The sequence below is a fragment of the Platichthys flesus genome, chromosome 3 (assembly GCF_949316205.1).
Source record: "Platichthys flesus chromosome 3, fPlaFle2.1, whole genome shotgun sequence".
Lineage (NCBI taxonomy): Eukaryota > Metazoa > Chordata > Actinopteri > Pleuronectiformes > Pleuronectidae > Platichthys > Platichthys flesus.
In genome coordinates, this window is record NC_084947.1 from 557,265 (window position 1) to 581,687 (window position 24,423).

Here is a 24,423-nt window from a genome sequence, read left to right on the forward strand (position 1 = left end):
AATCTGTTCTATTTAGTGACATGTTCATAGAACCCTGAAACCACCAGGACCCCCACGCGACTCACAACGAGTCAACTTCAGCTTCTAGGGCTCGTTGTTCAAATGTTCTGTATAAATTAAACTACACAACAGACTTGACAAGATCACTCAAGTGATGCTAAATGATTTATGTTATTATAATACAATTAATGTTATCATTTACTAAACTTTATTTTATTTTTTAAATTAGGTTTTTAAGTAATTTTATTTACATTTTGTTAATTTGATAATAAACATTTAAACAGTTAAATGTATCTAATGATTCAAATCATTCTAAATGATGTATTAATATGTATAAAGTGAGTCAGACTGTCGTGATATTTCAGACACAAAACAATATATAAAAGACCTTATAATATTAAAATAAAATAAATAATTTAACAGCTTATCACACATTATTTGAAATGTTCTGAAACCCTCATGTATCCTGAGAAAATCCTAATTTTAAATCTTTATTAATTTTACCAGCAACAAATACAAAACTTTTATTTTCAAATCTGTTTTACTGGAACATTTCTATAACTCAATATACAATTGCAGGTTACAAAGTATTTTTAATTCTTCTTTTTGACAAACAGAAAAGTAAAACATAATCATTTGTATAATAGATGATTGATAAGATGCGTTTTTCCCCCGGAAGAAACTTTATCGATCTGAACACATGCACTGAAAACACCTTTTCACAAGAGTTTCATAAAGCATTAAAACATGAAACAGGACATTAACCGCAGACTTATACAGAAAGAAAAGTTATATTTCTGTCTGTGTTCGACTAAATGTTAAAGAAAAGAATGTGCCACCTTTAAGGTTTTAATCCATTGGTGCAAAGAATCATGTACATGTGTTAAATCAAATCCCACAGGTTGAATCAAGTCTCAGAGCTGCAGCTCATGTTTCATTCAGCTCAGAGTCACAGAAACACTCGAGTCTGAACAGCCACAGATCTCAGGATCTAAAGTTTCTTCTCTATCGCTTCTGACTCAGCTGCTGATACAACCTGATGGTCATGAGCTGGATCTCAGGATCTCCCTCTCTGATGTCGATCGCTCTCAGGAAGAAGCCCAGGGCATTTTCCAACTTCCCCAGGCTGTAGCACTCCCGCCCTCTGGAGACCAGCGAGTCGTAGCTCTCCGACTCCACGACGTCCTTCGTCCCGTTCGTCCTGACCCCGGCGTCCACCGTGCACTGGTCCATTCTCTCAGTGGACGCAAGCTCAGGTTCACTGGCTGACTCCTCGGGGTCGCTGCTCATTTCCTCTTCGGATTTACTGATGACGTCAGCTGACTCAGACTCCTCCTCTTCCTCGGTGCTCAGAGTTTCTCCAGTTGTCTCCTCCGGCTGAAGCTCATGAGATGAATCAATGACGTCGTCCTCTTCTGCCTCATCAGATTTCCTCTCTGAACTGTCATCATCATCATCATCATCATCCTCTTTCTCATCAGTCAGGTCCTGGTTGTCCACGTCCTCGATGATGGAGTGGAGGAGCGACCGGCGGGACGCCACAGATGTGTTTCCTCCGATGCTCCTTCTTGAGCTGAAGTCAGCGGGCGTGGATTTAGGAGTGGAGGCTCCAAGAACCTGGAAGGAGTTTTCAAGTGGTCTTTCATCGTCATCATCATCATCATCTTCTTCATCTTCATCACTTTCAGAAATCACTGCTGCTCTTTTCTTCCTTGTAGCTACAACAGAACCATTCATGGACTCTTCTGTGTCATGGCCGTTGCTGAGGCTTCGTCTCGGGGATTCGTTGAGTCGCCTCTCAGTCAGAGATTTATTGACATCGAAGCTGCCGTCCATCAGCAGCTGAGACAGAAGCTTCTTCGCCTCCTCCTCTGTCTCCTGATGGTCCTGAACCTCATCCTCTGAGAACATGTCGCTGTCCTCCAGCTGTAAGTTGAAGTTTCCTTCAAATGACTCGAGTCCAGCGCTGACCCTGGACGAGTCGCCTCTGAAGCTTGAATCTGACGCCCGCAGCTCAGACAGTCTTTTGCTCTGGAGAGATGTGATGTGACGGTGACTCAACTCCATCTCAGAGGCGTGTTCTGAATGTGAACTTCCATTGAGCTGTTTATCTTCATCCACTGCTGTGACATACTCAGGGCTGCGCTCTGCGGCTGAAGACGTCTCTGATTGGTCCATTGTTTCTTGCACTGAAGCATCTGCTACATCACCTGCAGCATCATCCGACTCCATCATCAACAGAGACCCGTCCGTCCCCTCCTGAGGGACCGTGTGCTCTCCTGCCGGGTCCTGGTTGATGGTCGGCTGTCTGGGGGAGTCCAGGTTCTGCTCCTCATGTTCTTCTACAACAGATTCTTCTTCTGTCAGACTTACATCTGCAGTGAGATCGATAACTCGGTTACTCACAATCCTTTCCTCATCTTCCTTACTAGAACCTGATTGGTCAGACTCCACCACAACCAGCGAGCTGTTCAAACTGGCATCATGTAGTGGATATGAAGGAACTGGTCGTGGATTTCTTGGGAGTTTCTCATTGGAGCGCTCTCTGCTGCTGAAGTCCCCCGGGGGTCGGAGCCAGGCCGGCTCGGTGCTCGACGCCATGCTCTCCGTCAGCTGCATCTGCAACGCGGACTCGGCCTTCATCAGCTCCTGCGCCTTCTGGACCCGCCCTTCGATGTAGTGGTGCTCTTGCTGGTCCTCCAGCGCCTCATCATGTTGGAGTTCAAGGGAAAACATGAGGTCATGGTCCGAGATCCCAAATATCTCCATGGCATGCAGCCGGGCGATGTGCTGGTCCAGTTCGGGGTCGGTCTTCCGGTGTCTGGAGTGCAGCGCCTGAAGCTGCAGCTGTGTGGACGAGGACCGAGGTTCTTCCAGGCTGAAGAGCTCCTTCAGCTCCTGTTTGCTGAAGTATCGAAACGGGTTCTTCTTGTCTCCGGTGTTCTGTCTGATGAGGGAGTCTTTGAAAACCTGCCGTCTGTAGATCTTCTCCTCCACCGTGCCGCAGGTGATCAGCCTGTAGACCACGATGTTCTTAGTCTGGCCGATGCGGTACGCCCGGTCTACAGCCTGGGCGTCTGTGGCTGGGTTCCAGCTGGGGTCGTAGATCACCACTCTGTCTGCTCCTGTCAGGGTGATGCCAACTCCACCCACCATGGTGGTGAGGAGGAAGACGGAGTAGCTTTCGTCTGTTTGAAACAGACAGATGCGTCTCTCTCTCTCTGCTATCTGGGTGATGGTGCCGTCCAGTCTCAACACTTTGAAGCCTCGGTTTCCCAGGATGCGTTCCATGATGTCCAGCACCTTCCTGTAATGAGCAAAGACAAGTGTGCGGTGTCCCTCTTGTCTGAGCTGTTCCAGAAGCACAAACAGAAAAACCATTTTCCCAGACTCTGATATTAACGTGCTGTCGGGAACATTAGCGATGCCATGATCCACCGCGTCCGTGTCGTCGCTCTGCTGGGTTTCAGCCGCGCTCTCCTCTAAGCCCAGTTTGGCGATGGCTCCAGCAGAGAGAAGTCTTGGGTGGTCGCACAACTTTTTCAAAATGGTTAATTCAGCGAGAGGCGACCTGGTGGTTAAGAGCAGCTCCTTGATGCTGTCCAGTGAAATGAACTGCTGGTAGATGTCCTCCTGCACGGGGCTCAGGTAGGTCCAGACAATCAGATCATTCTTCCTCCTCAGCGTGGGCATGACAGCTCCGGAGTCTTTTGGAGGAATTGGGACTTGGCTCTGATCCTTGTTGTCGGAGTGTTCCTCTTTAGGATGTGTACGTTTCATTTTGTCTTTCTGCACCTCTGATTTTGTCCTGCGGAGGAAGTAGGGTTGTATTATGTTCATGAGGTTCTCTGACATCCGGGAGCCAAGAGCCATTTCTCCTGGAGTGGCGTCCTTCTCTCTGGCACGGGTGATGGGGTTTTCGTATTCTGACTTGAATGTTTTAGATGTGCCGAGGAGAGTTCCGTGACAAGCAAAGTCAAACAGTGCCCACAATTCTCTCAAGTTATTCTGAACAGGAGTTCCTGTGAGAAGGACCCGGTTCTTTGAGGGAACGGCTGAGGCACTTTTGGCTGTTTTGGTGGTCGATGTTTTGATCTTGTGTGCCTCATCCAGGATCATGTAGTCCCATGTGAACTCTTTGCCGTGGTAAGACGACAGTTGCTGCCAGTTGTTCATGAGCATCGTGTACGTGGTGATGATGACGCCGCCTCTCCTCTGAACTTTCTCCAGGTTCCTGGTCCGCTCTCCTTTGCTGGTACCATGAAAATCCTTCACCCTCATGCCGGGAGTCCATTTAGCAAACTCCTTGGTCCAGTTTGTGATGAGCGAAGTTGGCATGACCAGCAGAGTGTGTTTGGCCAGCTCGCTATCATACATTCCAGAAAGGAAGGATATCACCTGGATGGTTTTACCGAGTCCCATGTCGTCTGCCAGGATCCCCCCTTTGCGACCATCTCTGTAGAGACTGTACAAGAAGGCCAGTCCGCTCCGCTGGTAGTCATAGAGCTTGTCGTGTAAATCTTTAAAAAGCATCAAACCGCTGTTGTTGACATTAACAAACTCTTCCTCTTCTTCCTCTGAGTCGTTCTCAGAAAGAAGTTCTTCAATTTTCTTTATTCTCCGCTCAAGTTTTTCACTCTGGTGAAGCTTGAGAGCGAGTTTGAAGAACTCCAGCGCTTTGTGCAGGTTCCCGTCTCTGGCCACATCTTTCCCATCCTGAATGAATCTGGAAGAAAAACACACCATCAACACTGAATAGCTGTCTGTGACTGTGTATCAAGAGAACTCATGACTGACACCTGCTGGTGTAACATACATATGATAAATCATATACAACATATCATGAGTGAGTAAGGCTTCCTCTGATTGGTCTTGTAGATGCAACTGTTGACAAACAGTGTTTCAAATACCTGTGATAAGCCTCCATCTTGTCGTCTGTCTCCATGGACAAAGACCTGTGGACACAGAGTCAGGGTCAGAAACACAGTTTACTGTCAACACATGTGTCAGTGTGAACTGTAGCATCAAAAGGAAACAGATTAACTATCATTAGTAACATTGTTTTGTTAAATACTTACGAGTTTCAATGACTGTTCAGTTCATGGAGTGACAAAGAAACTATATTATTATTATTAATATGTATTATAATAACCTGTCAGGGTTAGGCCGGTCTCCCTCTAACTCCGCCCATCACTAAATTTATCATTTGTGTCTGATGACATATTATAAAGATCTTCACTGTTGTATAAACCCAACAGCAATAATGTACTTTACATCAGCTTATTATTGGGATTACCTTTGTACAATCTATATTCAGCTCAGTGTCATTATGATTCTCTCATTCAACTTCCTTTGTTCATTTGATTTAATTGTTGTATAGAACTCTGTTTGTTAATGTATTGTTAGCTAATATTTGCTAATTAGGTTTGAAAGGTTTCAGGCTCAGTAACAGGAATTAAGAGAAATGTAGACTGTGACAGAAGCAGATTAAGAAGTGAAGGTGTGTGTGTGTGTGTGTGTGTATGTGTTTGTGTGTCTGTGTGTCTGTGTGTGTGTGTGTGTGTGTGTGTGTGTGTGTGTATAGAACACAGTGTGTGTGTGTGTGTGTGTGTGTGTGTGTGTGTGTGTGTGTGAGAACAGATTGTCTATGTCGTCAGTAAAGTGTAAAGTTTAGTCAACATAGTTAAAAGCAGATTTAGTAGATTTCCTCTTCCGCTCTGTCTCGTTAGCAGGAATGTGGCTAGCAGCTCCGCAGTGTTAACCGGTGGGACGTTAGCACTGAAGCTAACACGCAGCTGTTAATCACATGAACATGAACGTTACTCACTTCTCCAGTTTCTCTGAAACCTCCGTGACTCCGCCGTCCTGTGGACACACTTCCATCCCGAACATGTGACTCGTTCACCGGATACAAACAGACGCTGGAACCGGAGGAGACGTTTGAGTTGTTGTGTTCGAACCCGCTGCTCTTCCACCCGCCAATCTTAACAGCCTATCACAGAGGACGCCGGAGTGACGCCATGATGACGTTGTCCAATTGGAGCTTCAGATAAGGGTAATAGGCGGGATCAGCAGGGAGGAACAGCCAATAAGAAGCCTCGGTCGGGAACCAGGAAACAGTGCTTCTATCAGAACTGGTGCGTTTAATGTCTCGTTTTTCAGGGAATTTTCCCAAATTCTCAAGAAGGTTTTGAGATGTAGTGAAAAAAACAAGAAAAATAAAGCTTAGAAACAGATTAGAAATAAAAAAATGTCATTCCACTCATATAATGAAACAAGCAACATCAGTTAATATATGAACATGATTTAAGTGCAGCATCAGGCCGGATTATAACAAATTGGTCGCAAAAGTTTTTCTCACCTTGAAAAAAATCTATAACGATTATAACTTGTAAGTGATTTTTCTCTTTCCTGCAGATAAGAAATACCTGGATTATTGTTTTTTTTTAGTAGTTAAAATGAATACAATAGTTTTGTGGTTATTCGGTTGTAGAAGGAGCCAATAAAACACCAAACAATAATAAAAATCACCAGGTTGGAAAAAAAACTGTTGATCAGCAGATCAATGTTGAGAAAGAAATGTTCTATAGATCAACTGAGACAAGAAGCAGCTTCGTCCTCGACTTGACAGATTAAAACAAGTTGACACACTTCGAGCTAATATCAACTTTACAGAGGCTTTTATTGTGAAAAGTCATCTTTCAGGTACAGAGAGAAAAGAGTTATGTTTTCACATGATGGTAAATCAAGGTCTTATGGACTCGTACTGAAGTTCTGCCTCAGTCTCTTCTTGAGTTGATAAGTCTTGATCCAGACGTCTCATACTCAGTTTATTGGTTAATGACAGGACATAAATTAAAACTTACATGAATACATAGGAAAATGTAAAAGAACGTGTTTTAAAATGTAGAGTTAATGCCGGTTCAGATAAACAGATATAAGATGTGGACACACTGTGGAGGTTTTTCAGAATAAGGGTTTCGCCTCCACAGCTTTGACTTGAGATGCAAAAAGCAGAACTCTCTTCTCCACCTCAGCGTTGATCACGTCCTGCGAAGCTCCAGGGTTCTGACGGACAAACTCTGAGATGCTGAGGATACACTCTCTCTGAGGGGAGACACACACACACACACACACAGAATGAGCACCACAAAGTGCAGACCACAAAGTGCAGTTGTTACTGTGATGAAACACATCAGCACCTTGCACGTGTCCACTTGGTCCTGACCGGTGATCCGGTTCAGCAGCTCTCTGCCGACCTGCACGCCCGTCACCGCGGCCAGAATCCTCCGGTCCTCCGGGGTGTCAGAGGTCAGCCAGCGCAGCAGCGCCACCTGCAGGAGAGAGGTTTGATTTGACATAACAAACCCATCAAAGACGTAAATGAACGTTGTGCACAGCAGGGATCTGCACACAGTCAGACCCCTGCTGTTTTATCTGAATCTCCCTCGGGATTAATAAAGTATCTATCTATCTATCTATCTGAACTGTGACTCGATACGAGTCTGTGTTTCTGCACATGAAGAAGACTTCTCTTGGTTTTCCACAGTAACAGTCAGGACGAGGGTTTCAGCCTGTTCCGGGTTTTCTGCTTCATTCTGTTCATTTCAGTCGACTGCTTCTTCTGGTTCGAGCCTTCATTAAAAAATGTCTCTTGTTTTTACGAAATCAATGTTTTCAGAAGAGATGCAGATTCATTTCCTGCTGATAACCGATGATGAGTCGACTGACAGGTGTTTGCAGCTGTGTGAGGTTTTTACATGTTTTATAACAGATTGAAAAGATGTTAAATCAAAACTTTGACGTTATTTTCTTTTCTTACCTGCTGAAGTAACTGAGCGTTCGTCATCTCTGAACCGGACATGACTGAAAAACACGCGAATCAACGAATAAAACCAGGAACCAGCGGGAAAAGCCGAAAACAAACCACGTGACGAGTTCAGGTTGATCTGAGAGCTGAAGCTAAAACCTGCGAGTTTCACACAAATCACAAGAAACACGATGAAAACTCTCACTTCCTGTTTACGTCTCTTCTTCTTCTCTTCTGCTCTGAGACTCTGCTGTTGCTGCCGCCCCCAGCGGTCACAGCAGGAACAACAACAGCATCCATACGTTCAACTTGATTTGTATTATTTAAAAAGGTTTAAATTTGGGTTGAAGAATTCAGACACAAGTACTTTATATGTCATATATCATAGCTTTACGTTATAATATCTGGTGGATTGTTTTGTGCAGGACTAATTATTCCTTTGGTAATAATAGAGCTTTGATAAATACTTTCTGATTCTGATTCTTATTTTGAGATTATTCGGTTTGTAAAAACTCAGGAACAGCTTAGTGTGTAATATGTCAGGTTTTGACTAAAAAAAACAATAAACATAATTTTTAAACAAAAGTATCATTAGATTTACGGGAAAAAATAATTAAGAAGAAAAAACTAACTCAAACAGTGGAATGTGTTTTTTGTTTGACATAAGGAAATATTGAATAAATTGAGAATCAGTTGTTTTAATTTAAGTTTTGTATTTTTTGTTTTGTGGCGACTGTGTATTTATTATGTAACTTTATTCATGAAAAAAGCCGATAGTATTTGAACATTTCATGTTTAAATATGTAAAAAATGTCACTGTAAAGTAACTAAATCTGCCATAAGAAACATTAGATTTCCTTGAAATGTATTAGAATATAAATCTCATACAGTCGCCCAATAAACTCACTTGATCCAGTTCAAATCACACACTCATAAACAGGCAGGTAGGGGTGAACAGTCCTCATGGTTGAGGTAAAGATACTCACTGTTTAAATTCATGTACCGGAGATAAGTACAATGCTAGAGCAAATGACGATTCATTTTACATTCTTTTATTATTTTAACATTTCCTTGCTTCAACCCCCCCCCAACACACACACACACACACACACAGTCACTTGAAGTCTCCAAGTTCTACATTTATCACATCGCCTGTTCTTCACACTGAGGTCTCGAGTTCCTGCTGTACTTGAACGCAGCGTGTTTGTGAGGTATCCGTTGGTGTTTGAGGTCACATGACGTGGCTGCAGGTCGGAGGTCAGCTCTGGTCGTGGGGTTTGGAGAAGGAGCCTAGCTGTTTGGTGTTGACGTCCTTCAGCTGCTCCAGCTGCCTCTGTCCTCGCCGGTACAGGTACTCGATGTGCATCACATCCGTCTTCTTGATGCGAGCGTTTACCCTGAACTCGTCTTGGATCCGGGGGATGAAGCCCGGTTTGTCCTGCCCGGCCCGCAGGAAGTGACGGTACAGAGCCAGGATCTGCTTCTGTAGTTTACTGTGACGTGCCATCCTCAGGAATCAGCTGACCTGGGGTTGAGAGGAACACCAGCAGTTCCTCTAATGACCACTAGTCTGACTGAAGGGATCCCTGAGCACCACCTGGGGTCAGGTTAGAGATGACAGACAGGAAGTGAGTCAGGTTGACAACTTTAGGAAACACTGGAGAAAAAAATCTTTAAAGAAAATTAAAGGTGAGAAGTTTGATATCACACTCAGTTTGTCAAATAACATCATAAAAAACATTTCTCACTGGTTTCTGATGATCTGCTGAGCGATGGATTGATTCATTGATTTAATAATTGTCTGATTAATCAATGATTTAACACTAATGAGAAGAACTGAAACAATCTTTAAACTCATGATTATTATTAATCTAATAACAGAAACAATCATTTAAAATAAATGTACATTTAATTTTCAAAAAAAATTACATTCATCTGTCTTTGTCACGTTTTTTTTAAATATATATATTTATTATACAACTACATACTAACTTTGAACAGACAAAATAAAGCGTGGTGGAATATTCTATTCAGTCACAGTCCTTTAGATACTTGACATTAATTGTTCTACTTTTGCATGTTTTATTCTGCCTCATTATTTCCCACCACATTTATCATCAGACCAGATAAACAGAATCAGAATAATCGACATCAGTAATAAAGGACTGGGTTCTTATCCTTTATAGTGTTGTATGAGTATTTCAATGTGTCAGTAGAAGTCTCCTGCAGCTGACACAGATCAGTAAAGAGGTGAAGCTGCAGCAGATGGAGGAGTTTTCTGTTTACAATCAGAAAGTCAGATCATGTTTGATGAAGTTCATCAGAGATGCTCGGTTCAGCGTCACTCACCTGTTTGACCGGAAGCACCGACGTTTCACGGCCTGACGTTTTTTTTAATGTTTCATCTGATCGTTGATCATCGTTAAAAATCACCGGAGACAGAAAGTGTGTTAGCTCCGGTTAGCTGCTGTTAGCTCGGGCTAGCTGCTGTTAGCTCCGGTTAGCTGCTGTTAGCTGTTGTTAGCTGCTGTTAGCCCCGGTTAGCATCCTGTGTGACCTTACTTCACGTTACAACACCACCAAGCTACAGGACTACAAAACACGTGACTTCCGACTCGACATTTCACAATAAAACCCAAGTAGACGTGGCCAAGAGCAAACGTCAAGCTGCTCCAAAATCCGGTGGAAGAAAAACTTAGATCCACAACTGCAGTAAAGTAAAAGTACAGATAAATGTAAATCCTCAAGTACAATAAACATATACTGTATATTCATAAATATATTGTTTTGAAAGTCATGCAGCGGATGTATGAGTCCACTTCCTGTGCAGATGAGGGTGAAGGATGGGACACCGGAAGCAGCAGCAGTAGAATCAGCTGATGAGCGGAAACTTTGTTGTCAACGTTACGAAGGTTCGTCTTGTTATCTACGTCATGTTTTCATCACGTGTTTGATTTAAGTCTTCTCCAGTTGAGACGTTTTTGGATTTTTTTCATTTCTGCCTGACGTCACTCACTTCAGATCATTACCTTGTGATCCGCTTTGACCGGAAGTGACACGCTGCCTTTACAAAATAAAATAGGGTACTTACAACACGTCCTAGTACTAGGACCCAGGTCCTAGTTCGTCCTCGGGCCCTGGGCTTGGTTCTGACCCTGGTTCAGGTTCCTGTCCTGGTCTTATCCCTGGTTCAGGTCCTGGTTCTTGTACTGACTCAGTTCCTGGTTCTGACCCTGGTTCAGGTTCCTGTCCTGGTCCTATCCCTGGTTCAGGTCCTGGTTCTTGTAGTGATTCAGGTCCTGGTCCTATCCCTGGTTTAGTTCTAGTCCTGACCCTGGTTGACTTCCTGTGTGTGTGTGTAGAGATGGAGGTGACGGAGGAGGGGCGTCGGCAGGTGGAGGAGCAGGTGGAGGAGCTGCTGGCTGGTCAGGGGTCAGAGGTCAGCGGCTGTGATGTTGGTCTGGACCAGAGCAAACCTGCGACTCTGAGGAAGAACGTGACCTACATCGTCTGCGGGGTCATCTTCAACGACAAGGTCAGGGACACCCCCCCCCCCCTCCCCCTCACCCCAACACATCTGTACTCACACTCCAGGCTCACTGTGTGTGTGTGTGTGTGTGTGTGTGTGTGTGTGTGTGTCCGTTAGGAGGAGGTGCTGATGGTGCAGGAGGCGAAGCAGGACTGTTACAAACTGTGGTACCTTCCTGCAGGGAGGGTGGAGGTGGGGGAGAGTCTGGGGGAGGCACTGAGGAGGGAGGTGAGACAACACACACACACACATACACACACACACAGACACACATGCGCACAAACACACTTGTGTTAAGGCTGTTTGTCTGCAGGTGAAGGAGGAGGCGGGGTTTGATTGTGAGCCAATCACATTGTTGCTGATCCAGGAACAGGGACCTCAGTGGATCCGCTTCATCTTCCTCGCCAGAGTCACAGGTCATAGGTCACATGTTCACACACAGACACACACAGACACACACTCGACACAATGGAACGATGGTTAAAGATAAAGTTTAGATTCAGTGAGTCATTGAAAACATCACCACTTCTGGACCAATGAGGAGACAGCGTTCCGCGCTTCTTCTTCTGCAGTGGTGTAACAGCAGCTCACTGGAGAAAGAGCGCCACCTGCTGCACCGACCTGAACCGGTTCCTAACGTTCACAGAACAGCAGAAAATGTATTTGTCTGATATTCTGAAGATTCAGTTGAAAACGTAGGATTTGGATGAAACGCAGCTAAACATCAGTTCGGTTGGTTTGAAGAAAAAAAAACGTTTGAATACGACACCTTTTATTTTTTAACTATTTATATCAACATCCGTTCATCTCAGAGAAAATGAAAAGGATCATTGGATGTAAATAGAAACAGCAGTTGAACTAAATCTCACCTTATCTCCGTGTGTCAGGTGGAAACATCAAGAGTCTGTCAGCAGCAGATCAGGAGTCTCTTCAGGCGTCCTGGTGGGACAGACAGTCCGTCCTCCCTCTGAGAGGACGAGACATCCTCCGTCTCGTCGACTGCGGACTCAAGTACGACCACGTTCAAGCTGCCATCTCTGATCTGCGTCTAGTCTGCGTGGTGGAAACCGGCTGACCCGGGCTGCTGTGCTGCTTTCAGGTACCATCAGGATCCCTGGCATCCGGTCACCTTACCCGTGGACCTGAGCTGCCGTCACGTGCTGCAGAGACTCGTCCTGGTCTTCACCAGCTCTGATCTGGATCAGATCTGGATCCTGCTCGTCAGAGGTACCAAGCTGCTCCGACTCTTCGCTGGTGAAAAGGAACCTTTTCACATGTTGATGCTAATTATATTTAAACTCTAATGAGATTCTATCATGTCGTTTCTCCAGATGGAACCAAACATTTGATAATTACACTCGGATCATATTAAATGTGATAGATGTCTATAATGTAAATTATCCTTATTAATGCTATGATTGATTTTAAACTCTGACGTCCTTCATTTGTTCAGGAGAGATTTAATTTGGTTTTTAGTTTTTGACCAACATTTAAATTCTGCCCCCCGCCCCCCACCTGTCTGTCCCACAGCCCCGGGGCTCCACCTCCCGACGGCAGCGGCGGTGAAGACCCACGCCGTGACCTGGGCGGCCAACACGGTGGTGCAGGAGGCCATGCCGTCTGCGTACCATGACCACGAGGTCAACACGCTGGGCGTCTTCAGCCTGCAGCACAACGGCCGGCAGCATGGGAAGACGGACGGCGTTTGCCTCAACACGCTGGTGGCACTGGTGCCCGACCGCGTCCAGCGCAACGAGGACGGAGAGCAGGTGGCGTTCGTGCCGGCCAGGCAACCTCCACCTGTAGAAAACCCTCGATACGTGTGGATGGAAGTCAGGAAACCAACGCTGAGAGAGAAACTGCTGGAAAAGACCAAGAAGACCTCCATCCTACCTCTGCACAGCCTGTACTGACCACAGGGGGGCGGCAGTGCCAAGTCTGCCCTCCCCGCTGATGAACAAGACTCTTATTGTGAAAGACCTCTTAGAGTTGGCTTTCAGAAAACTTTTATTCTTAAAGAAATGTATTTATTAAGTAGTTGAAAGGTAAAGAAATGAAAGGTTCTATTGTTAGAAAGAGAAGATAAAATAATCCTTGTGTGTTTCATCTAAATTATATGAATTGTTGTTTTCTCCCTAGAACGAGCCCTTTATATTTAAATACTTTATATTTAAAAACTTTATATTTAAATTCTTTATATTCAAACACTTTATATTCAAACACTTTATATTCCAGTTCAGCTGCAACATGACACTTCACCACTAGATGTCACTGCATTCTAAAAAATGAACCTTTAAGTGTTATCGAGCATAAAATAAAGAAGTTTGATATAATTATAAATCTAAAGTTATGAACGATAATGAAAAACATGAGAAGTAGAGATTGAATGTCATGGGGGGAGTAACAGGATGATGTCATGCAGCTGGGACCCAGGTTTCAAGTCGTATGAATCTTAATCCCACGACGGGAAACACGTGTTAACACATCTGGGACACATTTATTTAAGCTTCCAGTGAAATAAAGTCACTTAACAAAACCAAGTGAGAAGTCACGACTGCTAAAGTTGTTAATATTTGATGTTTCTGAAGTTTAAAAACAAATCAAAGAACTTATTTGCCAAAAAAGAAACTTTATTGGTCTTTACACTGGAGGACGAAGACGATCGTTCTGTTGCTCATGTCTGCTCCGTCTTCACCTTCCTCATGTAGCTGTCGTTCAGGAGCTGCAGGTGTTTGTTTCTGCTGTCGAGACGGACAAGCCACTCCCCCCTCAGCCTGAGACACACACACACAGACAGACACACACAGACCCACACACGCACGTTAGTAGATGAGACAGATTCAAGGTATTTCAGCTTTTCTTTTTTAACAAATGGAGGAAATGGAGACGCGTCCTCGATCTTTATATAACTGCTGATCACTTGTTCTCATACATATGTAAATATATATGTGTTTATGTATATATATACACATTCATATGTGTATATATTCATTTATGGTCTGTGAAACATCCACAGACGTGGTCTCGTTTCCTGTCGGCTCCGTGTGAACAGGTCAGTGTCATGTGACCTCTGGGTCTTTTTATATTGAACATAAACGTGTTGAAGTCATAAATGGTCAAATATCTGTGACCGCAGCTTCTGATCCTCTGGATTAATGGACGTATAAAATCTCAACTGGCCATCTGAAGGTGACCGGACCTACGCTGCTGAGCCGCCGGCACACTGTGTGTGTGTGTGTGTGTGTGTGTGCTGCAGTAATGTAATATTCAGTGTTTAATGTGCAGCTTGTGGACTTTGAGTCAGCAGCAGATCTGGTGTCTTGCTGACAGCTGCAGTGTTATCACTGTCACATCAGCGTTTCCCTCCACTGCTTAATTTCACCATCAAATCAAACATCACTCTGTGTGTGTGTGTGTGTGTGTGTGTGAGAGAGAGAGACACAGCACACACTGAGTAAACGGATGTGTGTGTGTAACCTAACGCTCACTGTCAGCTGTCCTCACTGGTTCTTCATCACCTTCCTGTCGAGTTTTCTGGATTATTCCATTTGTTCTTTTAGCTGCTGATAAGCCTCCTGACCTCACACACTCAGACACACACTCACACACACACTCAGACACACACTCACACACACACACACACTCAGTCATCCATCAACAACACAGCTCTGTCTATTTCTGGTTTATGTCTGCAGGTGTGAGGAAACATGGACTTTAAATAAAGATGGACAACATGACGACTCCTACAACTGAAGCCAAACTGTGTGGCCCCCTGGTGGCCGGCTGCAGTACAGGTCGTAATGGTTCCCCTTTAGCCCCACGACAACACCTCAACCTCAAACAACAGAACTGCATCACAGCAACACCCGGGTCAACACCGGTCCTCAGGTCCACGTCTGATCACTTCTGTCAGGGATCTGCATCACCTGGTCACACAACTCAGACCAGAAGATCTGATACACACAGGAAGTCGGTCCAATCAACACAGACGAGTGAGTGAGTGAGTGTGAGTGTGTGTGAGTGTGTGAGTGAGTGAGTGTGTGTGAGTGAGTGTGTGTGTGTGTGTGTGAGTGAGTGTGTGAGTGTGTGAGTGAGTGAGTGTGTGAGTGTGTGTGAGTGTGTGAGTGTGTGTGTTTGTGTGTGTGAGTGTGTGAGTGTGTGTGAGTGTGTGAGTGTGTGAGTGTGTGTGAGTGTGTGTGAGTGTGTGAGTGTGTGTGAGTGTGTGTGAGTGTGTTTGTGTGTGTGAGTGTGTGTGAGTGTGTGAGTGTGTGAGTGTGTGTGAGTGTGTGAGTGTTCTGGTAATCATCACGCGATGGGGACCGTTGACTGTTTACACAGTCACGTCATGGGGACCGGTTGCGCTTTGGGGACCAAAATCCCGGTCCCCATGAGGATAACCCTTTTAAATGACTACTAGAGCTACTCTGAAGGTGCCCGTGAAGTTTTAAGCATTGGCCCATACGACATGTTTTTTGGTGAGTGTGAGTGTGTGAGCATTGCTCATTGGTGGCCCTACTGTTTCTAGTTAGTACTGCACCCACTGCTTCACACACACACATCTTCCAAATATGGTTGGGTGCCACCCACTTCCTTGTCCCCATTAGGAATGATTCAAGCAGCGAGGACATTTTCAGCATCAAGAGGTAGCTATCAACAGTAAAAGAAGATTATTTGCTGGAGAAACTAGCTAAGAAGATAAGAACATGTGCAGAGGAGCAAAAGTAAAGCATAAGGTAAGCACAGTTGTATCTTAAATAATTATAAGCAGTGTTGAATCCTCAAATTGCATGTATTACTTGTACCTAGCTAGCATGATTAATAGCTCTGATTAGCTACAAAGGCTAAGTGTAAGACCTCAAATGTTTTACTGCATTTCTATTACTACTTGCATGCATGATGCATATGTGTAGGAGTTTATGTAAACTGAAGGAGACAATCAAGTCAAGCATTTCTGAGTTTTGAGTCTCATTTTGTTATGATGAACTTAAGATCAATATAAGCCCTGTTATGCTATATTTAGTATGTTTAAGTTAATTAATAGAGAACATTATAGAGCACAGGTTTTGACTATAGTCAGACAATTCAAATTACAGCTGTTCTCATTTTACACAGTACCATTATACAGAATAATTTAAGTCTGACTGTAGCTTCCGCTGAGGGGCTTTAAATTTTAAACAACAGAGGAAGTGTAACCTGGCTGCTCTGGATAACCTCTATTTGGAAGCTGGTTATGAACCGGCCCTTTTAACTTATTTTCTTATTTAACATGGGCAGGTTCATGTGGAAGAGGCAGAGCAGGTTATTAAAGAAACATGGTCAGAGGCATAAATCTGGAATTAAATGATAGAAGATTAAATCTAAAACCTGCAGTTAAGTTAAATTAGCTACAATCACAAATGACAAGTCACTAATATGATAAAATGTCTAGAATAGAAAAGTAGAGCATTAGGTTATTAACGTCAGGCAAATAAACAGGTAAAAGCTGAGAAATTTTACTGTGAATATTACTTTTTTTGCAGATAGAAAGTTAAAGTGTTTGTACAGCTAAAGCAGGGGAGAGAGACGTTCTTGTGTGATGAGGTCAATGTAATTGAAAGGTGTATTTGTATTCATAAGGCGGTGGTCTAGTGGCAGAAACTTGGACTGTGGGCAGAGAAGGTCTCTGGTTCGTCTCTGGTTCGACTCCACAGAGAGACAACCAAAGACGAACCTGGATTGATCTGTCCAAAAATCCAAGAGTCTCCCTGCCCTGTCTAGTGCCCCTGAGCAAGGCACCTTACTCCCCCAACATCTGCTCCCCGAGCACCGTACATGGTCGCTCACTGCTCTGTGTGTCCTGCACCAGATGGGTCAAAAGCAGAGATTAAATTTCCCTTCCTTCATGAGTGTGCCTTTGCATGTCTGTGCATGTGTTTGAGACAAATAAATGCATCTTAATCTTAATCTTAATAATATTGAATAGTCTATGGATAATTCTTTCATGGTTTTCATTTAACCCACTTCTGTTCTGTGTTGCCCTGGTAGATAAGAGAAAAGGTCTCAACACTACCAGTTATTATGTGGGAATAACACCACATTTGTTGAATTTAAATGAAGTTAAATAGTGATGCATCTATTTCCCGTATAAAATCACAACAGAAAATAGCTGCTGCTTTGTTTTCCTTCTTACTTTACTCTCTTTAAGTTGCTTTTAAACATGCACTGCAATCTGGATGATACCAAGAGACTATCCAGATAGGGGCAGTTTGTAAAAACGCAAACGCTCCAGATAATCCAGAGTTTCTTCTGTCACCCACCCAGTAAAAACTCTGCAGATTGTCCGAATAAGCCATTGAGAAAATACAGTAGGAGATTATCCGGAGGATTCAGAGCCGGCGAGTAGGCAAATTCATAGTGTTTTTAACAGCTCACACACGTGAGACTGGGATAATAAAAATATCTCAGCATGAAAAATCTCCCTGTTGACTCTTTGTTGATAATGAGGACATATTCAAATGCTTGTAACATTGGTGTAAATGCAAAACTAAATACAATTACATTCTTTTGCCATCATCTTTGATGTGCTGTAAAAAAAAATACTATGCTCTCTGATACTGAATTTATCATCATGTCATGCCTCTGGCTTGCTCTACCCAGGCGCCTCCTCCTGTCTGAATTCTCCTGCTGTGTTCTTTATATGTGAAAGCCAAACTCCTTCATAATTATTCAGACATAATCATCTCTCATTTAAGGTGTTTTCAGGCATGACCTGCAGGTAAAATCTAAAGAATTGGCTTTAGATTTGACCCGGTTTAGCTTTCACACATGCGCAAGACAGATATACGGTGCATATATGTTTGTAGATGTGTATAGTTTATGCAACAACGCACAGGAGTATGCATCATCCTGTAGGCAGGAACGTTACTCATGACAGAGAGTGAAGGAGAATGTTTCTGTAGTTGAATTTTGCAAGAAAAACAATCCTCATGAGGTTTTAGGCAACAACAACAATTTTTAGTACCACAAAATCTTACTAAGCAAACAAATCAAACAATAATTTTAAAGTAAACTCATTTGTTTTAATCTTTTCCTTCAGAAATGCCACTACGGATCAGCAATTCAACATGATACACATCTGCAAATTAGAGGTCCAGTATATTTATGCAGCAAAAGGTAAGGTGGTATCTGCTGTAAATAATCAATAAATAATTATCATTTAAAATCAAAAGAAAAGCTCCAGAGTACATTTAATAGGGACTAGAATGCTGCAGTGGTCAGTTTTGGTTTGTTTTGTAGTATATATTAGCATAAACTCATTGTCAAGCGCCGTACATGGTCGCTCACTGCTCTGTGTATCCTGCACCAGATGGGTCAAAAGCAGAGATTAAATTTCCCTACCTGCATGAGTGTGCCTTTGCATGTCTGTGCATGTGTTTGGGACTAATAAATGCATCTTAATCTGCATCTGCATTTTAAGGATATAATAAGTGATGCAGAATCCCAGAGAAGGAGAAAACTTTACCACCCCTGATGTGCTGCATTCATGTTTGCCTTCAAGTGAACTTAAGAATTCCTAAACTACACTCCATCTACTATTTTAAGTTATACTAAGTGGGGCTCTGGTTTTATTGTGATATATTGTGACATTTGTATTTTTTCTTTTTCAATTTTTCCAATTTCTCAAGTATTGATGCCTTCAGAGAAGATGGCTCAATTGGGTGACAAGTTAATGATGAACACAGACGTCCTTACTCCAAAATGAAAAAAATTGGTGTTAATGGAGAACCCCACCTTTGTTTATTTGCCCTGGATGACATCAAAGAAGGAGAAGAAATCGCCTATAACTATAGAGGTGAAGACTGCCCATGGCAAACACAGGTATGTAGCACAGAACACAGTAAATACAATGAGTCAAGTATCACAACAAATAGTAGAATGAGAAATATGTGGACCTAATTTGGCTGTATTAATATTGTTATAACCATGTACACGTTACATATACAAAAAATACCAGGATTGTCTATCACAACCTGCTTTAAGCTGCTATGTATGAGCGACCACTTAGTGTAGTGAAAATAACAGGAACATGAAATAACAAACAGGAATCTAATTTACAAAAGTTTTAAGAAGCTATTGAAGGTCAGTTTAGATCATTATAGATATTATGTTACTGAACTGAATGATCCTCTATTAACACTGCATCCTAGCAGGGTTGTCTACAAACCTCTGCAAGCAGCCTGAAGCTCTGATTTTGATTTATATGTGAAATAGTGCAGAGTGTCCAAACTTTTCAACTTCCATTGGATGAATGGAAAAGTCATTGATTCACCTGCATTAGCATAGATGATATTAGGATATTATAGGTTTGTCACTTTAGTGAATGCAAACAATAGCATTGGTTCATTAGAGATCTCAATAATGTTTTTACAATGACATACCCAGCAAAACCTTTTGTCGCTTGTGTTTACATCAAAGACTACTGATGTCGCTGCAGGTTTTTGCGATGACCACTGGTTATGTAACAGCTCTTGGAGGGCTGTCCCAATTAGATGGGGAAGATTTCAACCTCTGTTTCAAGGGGAAAGAATACCCTCGAAAACAAGGGGTAGGGTTAGGGTAATGGGTTTGGGCATAATTAAAAAGCATTGAAATGCTATCACTTTATATGTTAAAGAATCAGGGTCATTTGCCAAATGTATCCAGTCCTGCTTATGACATGGATGTAATCTCAAAACTTTATCTGAATAGAAATATTAGAATATAATATAAGTAAATCTTGGGAACGTTTTACTTTTGTTTACAGACGACCAGCATCACTGTTAACACCATGGAGGAGGATGATTCAGATCCTGTCCACTCAGAGAGTCTGATGGCTTGTGCCTTTGGGCCAAAGACACCACCTGAAGAGGTAAATTCATGTCCATCACTGTTTTATCATTATATGATCACTCTTTGTTCCGAGTTTGTGTAGAAACTGTGTGTGAACAATTAGGTAAAACTTGTACACACAAGGAAATGCAATGTTTTGTGTAAAATGTCCCCACAAAGCATGTGTTAAGTTGTGTGAACGAGAAAGAGCTTCGCTGGTCAGAAGAAGAAACTGTTTCAGAAAAATTTGATAAAACTGGTCCCCACAATGAACTATAATGTAGTGTGCAAAATGTCCCCACAAAGCATGTGTTAAGTTGTGTGAATGAGAAATAACTTTACCGTACAGAAGTTATGTAAATTGGTAAACAATGACATTTCAATTATGGCATCTTGAAGGTTAGTGGTAGAGGTATATTCATGGTCGATTTCAAACTTCACAGTATTTTCTTTCTTGATAAATTCTCACTCTACATTTTGGAGTCACGTGGTCCCCACAACACACCTTCTGACAGTGTGCAAGTAGTAACTGTTTTTGAAAAGTTAGATAAAACTGGTCCCCACAATGAACTATAATGTTGTGTGTAAAATGTCCCCACAAAGCATGTGTTAAGTTGTGTGAACGAGAAAGAACTTCGCTGGTTAGAAGAAGAAACTGTTTTTGAAAAGTTAGATAAAACTGGTCCCCACAATGAACTATGATGTTGTGTGTAAAATGTCCCCACAAAGCATGTGTTAAGTTGTGTGAATGAGAAATAGCTTTACTGGTCAGAAGTTATGTAAATTGGTTATACAATGACATTTCAAGTATGGCATCTTGAAGGTTAGTGGTAGAGGTATATTCATGGTCGATTTCAAACTTCACAGTATTTTCTTTCTTGATAAATTATCACACTACATTTTGTATTCACGTGGTCCCCACAACACACCTTCTGACAGTGTGCAAGTAGTAACTGTTTTTGAAAAGTTAGATAAAACTGGTCCCCACAATGAACTATAATGTTGTGTGTAAAATGTCCCCACAAAGCATGTGTTAAGTTGTGTGAATGAGAAATAGCTTTACTGGTCAGAAGTTATGTAAATTGGTTATACAATGACATTTCAAGTATGGCATCTTGAAGGTTAGTGGTAGAGGTATACTCATGGTCGATTTCAAACTTCACAGTATTTTCTTTCTTGATAAATTATCACACTACATTTTGTATTCACGTGGTCCCCACAACACACCTTCTGACAGTGTGCAAGTAGTAACTGTTTTTGAAAAGTTAGATAAAACTGGTCCCCACAATGAACTATAATGTTGTGTGTAAAATGTCCCCACAAAGCATGTGTTAAGTTGTGTGAATGAGAAAGAGCTTCGCTGGTTAGAAGAAGAAACTGTTTTTGAAAAGTTAGATAAAACTGGTCCCCACAATGAACTATAATGTTGTGTGTAAAATGTCCCCACAAAGCATGTGTTAAGTTGTGTGAATGAGAAATAGCTTTACTGGTCAGAAGTTATGTAAATTGGTTATACAATGACATTTCAAGTATGGCATCTTGAAGGTTAGTGGTAGAGGTATATTCATGGTCGATTTCAAACTTCACAGTATTTTCTTTCTTGATAAATTCTCACTCTACATTTTGGAGTCACGTGGTCCCCACAACACACCTTCTGACAGTGTGCAAGTAGTAACTGTTTTTGAAAAGTTAGATAAAACTGGTCCCCACAATGAACTATAATGTTGTGTGTAAAATGTCCCCACAAAGCATGTGTTAAGTTGTGTGAACGAGAAAGAACTTCGCTGGTTAGAAGAAGAAACTGTTTTTGAAAAGTTAGATAAAACTGGTCCCCACAATGAACTATGATGTTGTGTGTAAAATGTCCCCACAAAGCATGTGTTAAGTTGTGTGAATGAGAAATAGCTTTACTGGTCAGAAGTTATGTAAATTGGTTATACAATGACATTTCAAGTATGGCATCTTGAAGGTTAGTGGTAGAGGTATATTCATGGTCGATTTCAAACTTCACAGTATTTTCTTTCTTGATAAATTATCACACTACATTTTGTATTCACGTGGTCCCCACAACACACCTTCTGACAGTGTGCAAGTAGTAACTGTTTTTGAAAAGTTAGATAAAACTGGTCCCCACAATGAACTATAATGTTGTGTGTAAAATGTCCCCACAAAGCATGTGTTAAGTTGTGTGAATGAGAAATAGCTTTACTGGTCAGAAGTTATGTAAATTGGTTATACAATGACATTTCAAGTATGGCATCTTGAAGGTTAGTGGTAGAGGTATACTCATGGTCGATTTCAAACTTCACAGTATTTTCTTTCTTGATAAATTATCACACTACATTTTGTATTCACGTGGTCCCCACAACACACCTTCTGACAGTGTGCAAGTAGTAACTGTTTTTGAAAAGTTAGATAAAACTGGTCCCCACAATGAACTATAATGTTGTGTGTAAAATGTCCCCACAAAGCATGTGTTAAGTTGTGTGAATGAGAAAGAGCTTCGCTGGTTAGAAGAAGAAACTGTTTTTGAAAAGTTAGATAAAACTGATCCCCACAATGAACTATAATGTTGTGTGTAAAATGTCCCCACAAAGCATGTGTTAAGTTGTGTGAATGAGAAATAGCTTTACTGGTCAGAAGTTATGTAAATTGGTTATACAATGACATTTCAAGTATGGCATCTTGAAGGTTAGTGGTAGAGGTATATTCATGGTCGATTTCAAACTTCACAGTATTTTCTTTCTTGATAAATTATCACACTACATTTTGTATTCACGTGGTCCCCACAACACACCTTCTGACAGTGTGCAAGTAGTAACTGTTTTTGAAAAGTTAGATAAAACTGGTCCCCACAATGAACTATAATGTTGTGTGTAAAATGTCCCCACAAAGCATGTGTTAAGTTGTGTGAATGAGAAATAGCTTTACTGGTCAGAAGTTATGTAAATTGGTTATACAATGACATTTCAAGTATGGCATCTTGAAGGTTAGTGGTAGAGGTATACTCATGGTCGATTTCAAACTTCACAGTATTTTCTTTCTTGATAACTTATCACACTACATTTTGTATTCACGTGGTCCCCACAACACACCTTCTGACAGTGTGCAAGTAGTAACTGTTTTTGAAAACTTAGATAAAACTGGTCCCCACAATGAACTATAATGTTGTGTGTAAAATGTCCCCACAAAGCATGTGTTAAGTTGTGTGAATGAGAAATAGCTTTACTGGTCAGAAGTTATGTAAATTGGTTATACAATGACATTTCAAGTATGGCATCTTGAAGGTTAGTGGTAGAGGTATATTCATGGTCGATTTCAAACTTCACAGTATTTTCTTTCTTGATAAATTATCACACTACATTTTGTATTCACGTGGTCCCCATAACACACCTTCTGACAGTGTGCAAGAAGTAACTGTTTTTGAAAAGTTAGATAAAACTGGTCCCCACAATGAACTATAATGTTGTGTGTAAAATGTCCCCACAAAGCATGTGTTAAGTTGTGTGAACGAGAAAGAGCTTCGCTGGTTAGAAGAAGAAACTGTTTTTGAAAAGTTAGATAAAACTGGTCCCCACAATGAACTATGATGTTGTGTGTAAAATGTCCCCACAAAGCATGTGTTAAGTTGTGTGAATGAGAAATAGCTTTACTGGTCAGAAGTTATGTAAATTGGTTATACAATGACATTTCAAGTATGGCATCTTGAAGGTTAGTGGTAGAGGTATATTCATGGTCGATTTCAAACTTCACAGTATTTTTTTTCTTGATAAACTATCACTCTACATTTTGTATTCACGTGGTCCCCACAACACACCTTCTGACAGTGTGCAAGTAGTAACTGTTTTTGAAAAGTTAGATAAAACTGGTCCCCACGATGAACTCTAATGTTGTGTCTAAAATGTGTGAAACATGTTTTTTCTAGATTGTGAATCCAGAATTAGTTTAGCAGAGCAGACACAACTTTGATCTCAAAAATTCTTATATGCACTTTTACTAAATTATTTATTGCATATGTGCCTTTATTTTCAGATTATAGACTTCAAAAAATGAAACTGAGACTTTTGTACCAAAATTAAGACGGCCTACAATAACTTTCAGTTGCACTTCAATTTTTCAAGTTGCTGCAATTCGATAGTCTTTTTTTTTTCAGAACAGTCAAAATATTCTGCTTATTATAATATAAACTGCTAAAATAATCAAATTATGACACAAAACTTGCAAAACAGCACAAAGA

General features: G+C 41.7%; 3 protein-coding genes and 1 long non-coding RNA gene across 5 annotated transcripts in view; 2 read left to right on the forward strand and 2 right to left on the reverse strand.

Annotated features, from left to right (window-relative positions):
- Positions 1 to 517: 517 nt before the first annotated feature.
- ercc6l (excision repair cross-complementation group 6-like) lies at positions 518 to 5,960 on the reverse strand. The gene is made up of 3 exons (XM_062381228.1): positions 5,828 to 5,960; positions 4,911 to 4,955; positions 518 to 4,726 (listed from the first exon to the last, which is right to left on the reverse strand). The coding sequence occupies exons 1-3, from the start codon at positions 5,890 to 5,892 to the stop codon at positions 1,006 to 1,008; spliced, it is 3,831 nt and encodes a 1,276-aa protein (XP_062237212.1). The 5' UTR covers positions 5,893 to 5,960; the 3' UTR covers positions 518 to 1,005.
- A 2,663-nt stretch (positions 5,961 to 8,623) lies between these two features.
- sdhaf1 (succinate dehydrogenase complex assembly factor 1) lies at positions 8,624 to 10,422 on the reverse strand. Its single transcript, XM_062381236.1, has 2 exons — positions 10,160 to 10,422; positions 8,624 to 9,407 (listed from the first exon to the last, which is right to left on the reverse strand). The coding sequence occupies exon 2, from the start codon at positions 9,315 to 9,317 to the stop codon at positions 9,069 to 9,071; it is 249 nt and encodes an 82-aa protein (XP_062237220.1). The 5' UTR covers positions 9,318 to 9,407; positions 10,160 to 10,422; the 3' UTR covers positions 8,624 to 9,068.
- A 226-nt stretch (positions 10,423 to 10,648) lies between these two features.
- Positions 10,649 to 15,388, forward strand: nudt18 (nudix (nucleoside diphosphate linked moiety X)-type motif 18). The gene is made up of 7 exons (XM_062381235.1): positions 10,649 to 10,722; positions 11,173 to 11,345; positions 11,457 to 11,567; positions 11,653 to 11,755; positions 12,227 to 12,350; positions 12,439 to 12,566; positions 12,870 to 15,388. The coding sequence occupies exons 2-7, from the start codon at positions 11,175 to 11,177 to the stop codon at positions 13,250 to 13,252; spliced, it is 1,020 nt and encodes a 339-aa protein (XP_062237219.1). The 5' UTR covers positions 10,649 to 10,722; positions 11,173 to 11,174; the 3' UTR covers positions 13,253 to 15,388.
- A 246-nt stretch (positions 15,389 to 15,634) lies between these two features.
- Positions 15,635 to 24,423, forward strand: part of LOC133935267 (uncharacterized) — a 10,130-nt gene continuing 1,341 nt past the window's right edge. The window contains exons 1-3 of one of the 2 annotated variants that reach the window (XR_009913421.1): positions 15,635 to 16,072; positions 19,004 to 19,196; positions 20,122 to 20,226. This is a non-coding gene — a long non-coding RNA (uncharacterized LOC133935267). Of the gene's footprint in view, positions 16,073 to 18,424; positions 18,492 to 19,003; positions 19,197 to 20,121; positions 20,227 to 24,423 lie in introns of those variants that run through there. The other variant, XR_009913427.1, reaches the window with a different exon arrangement.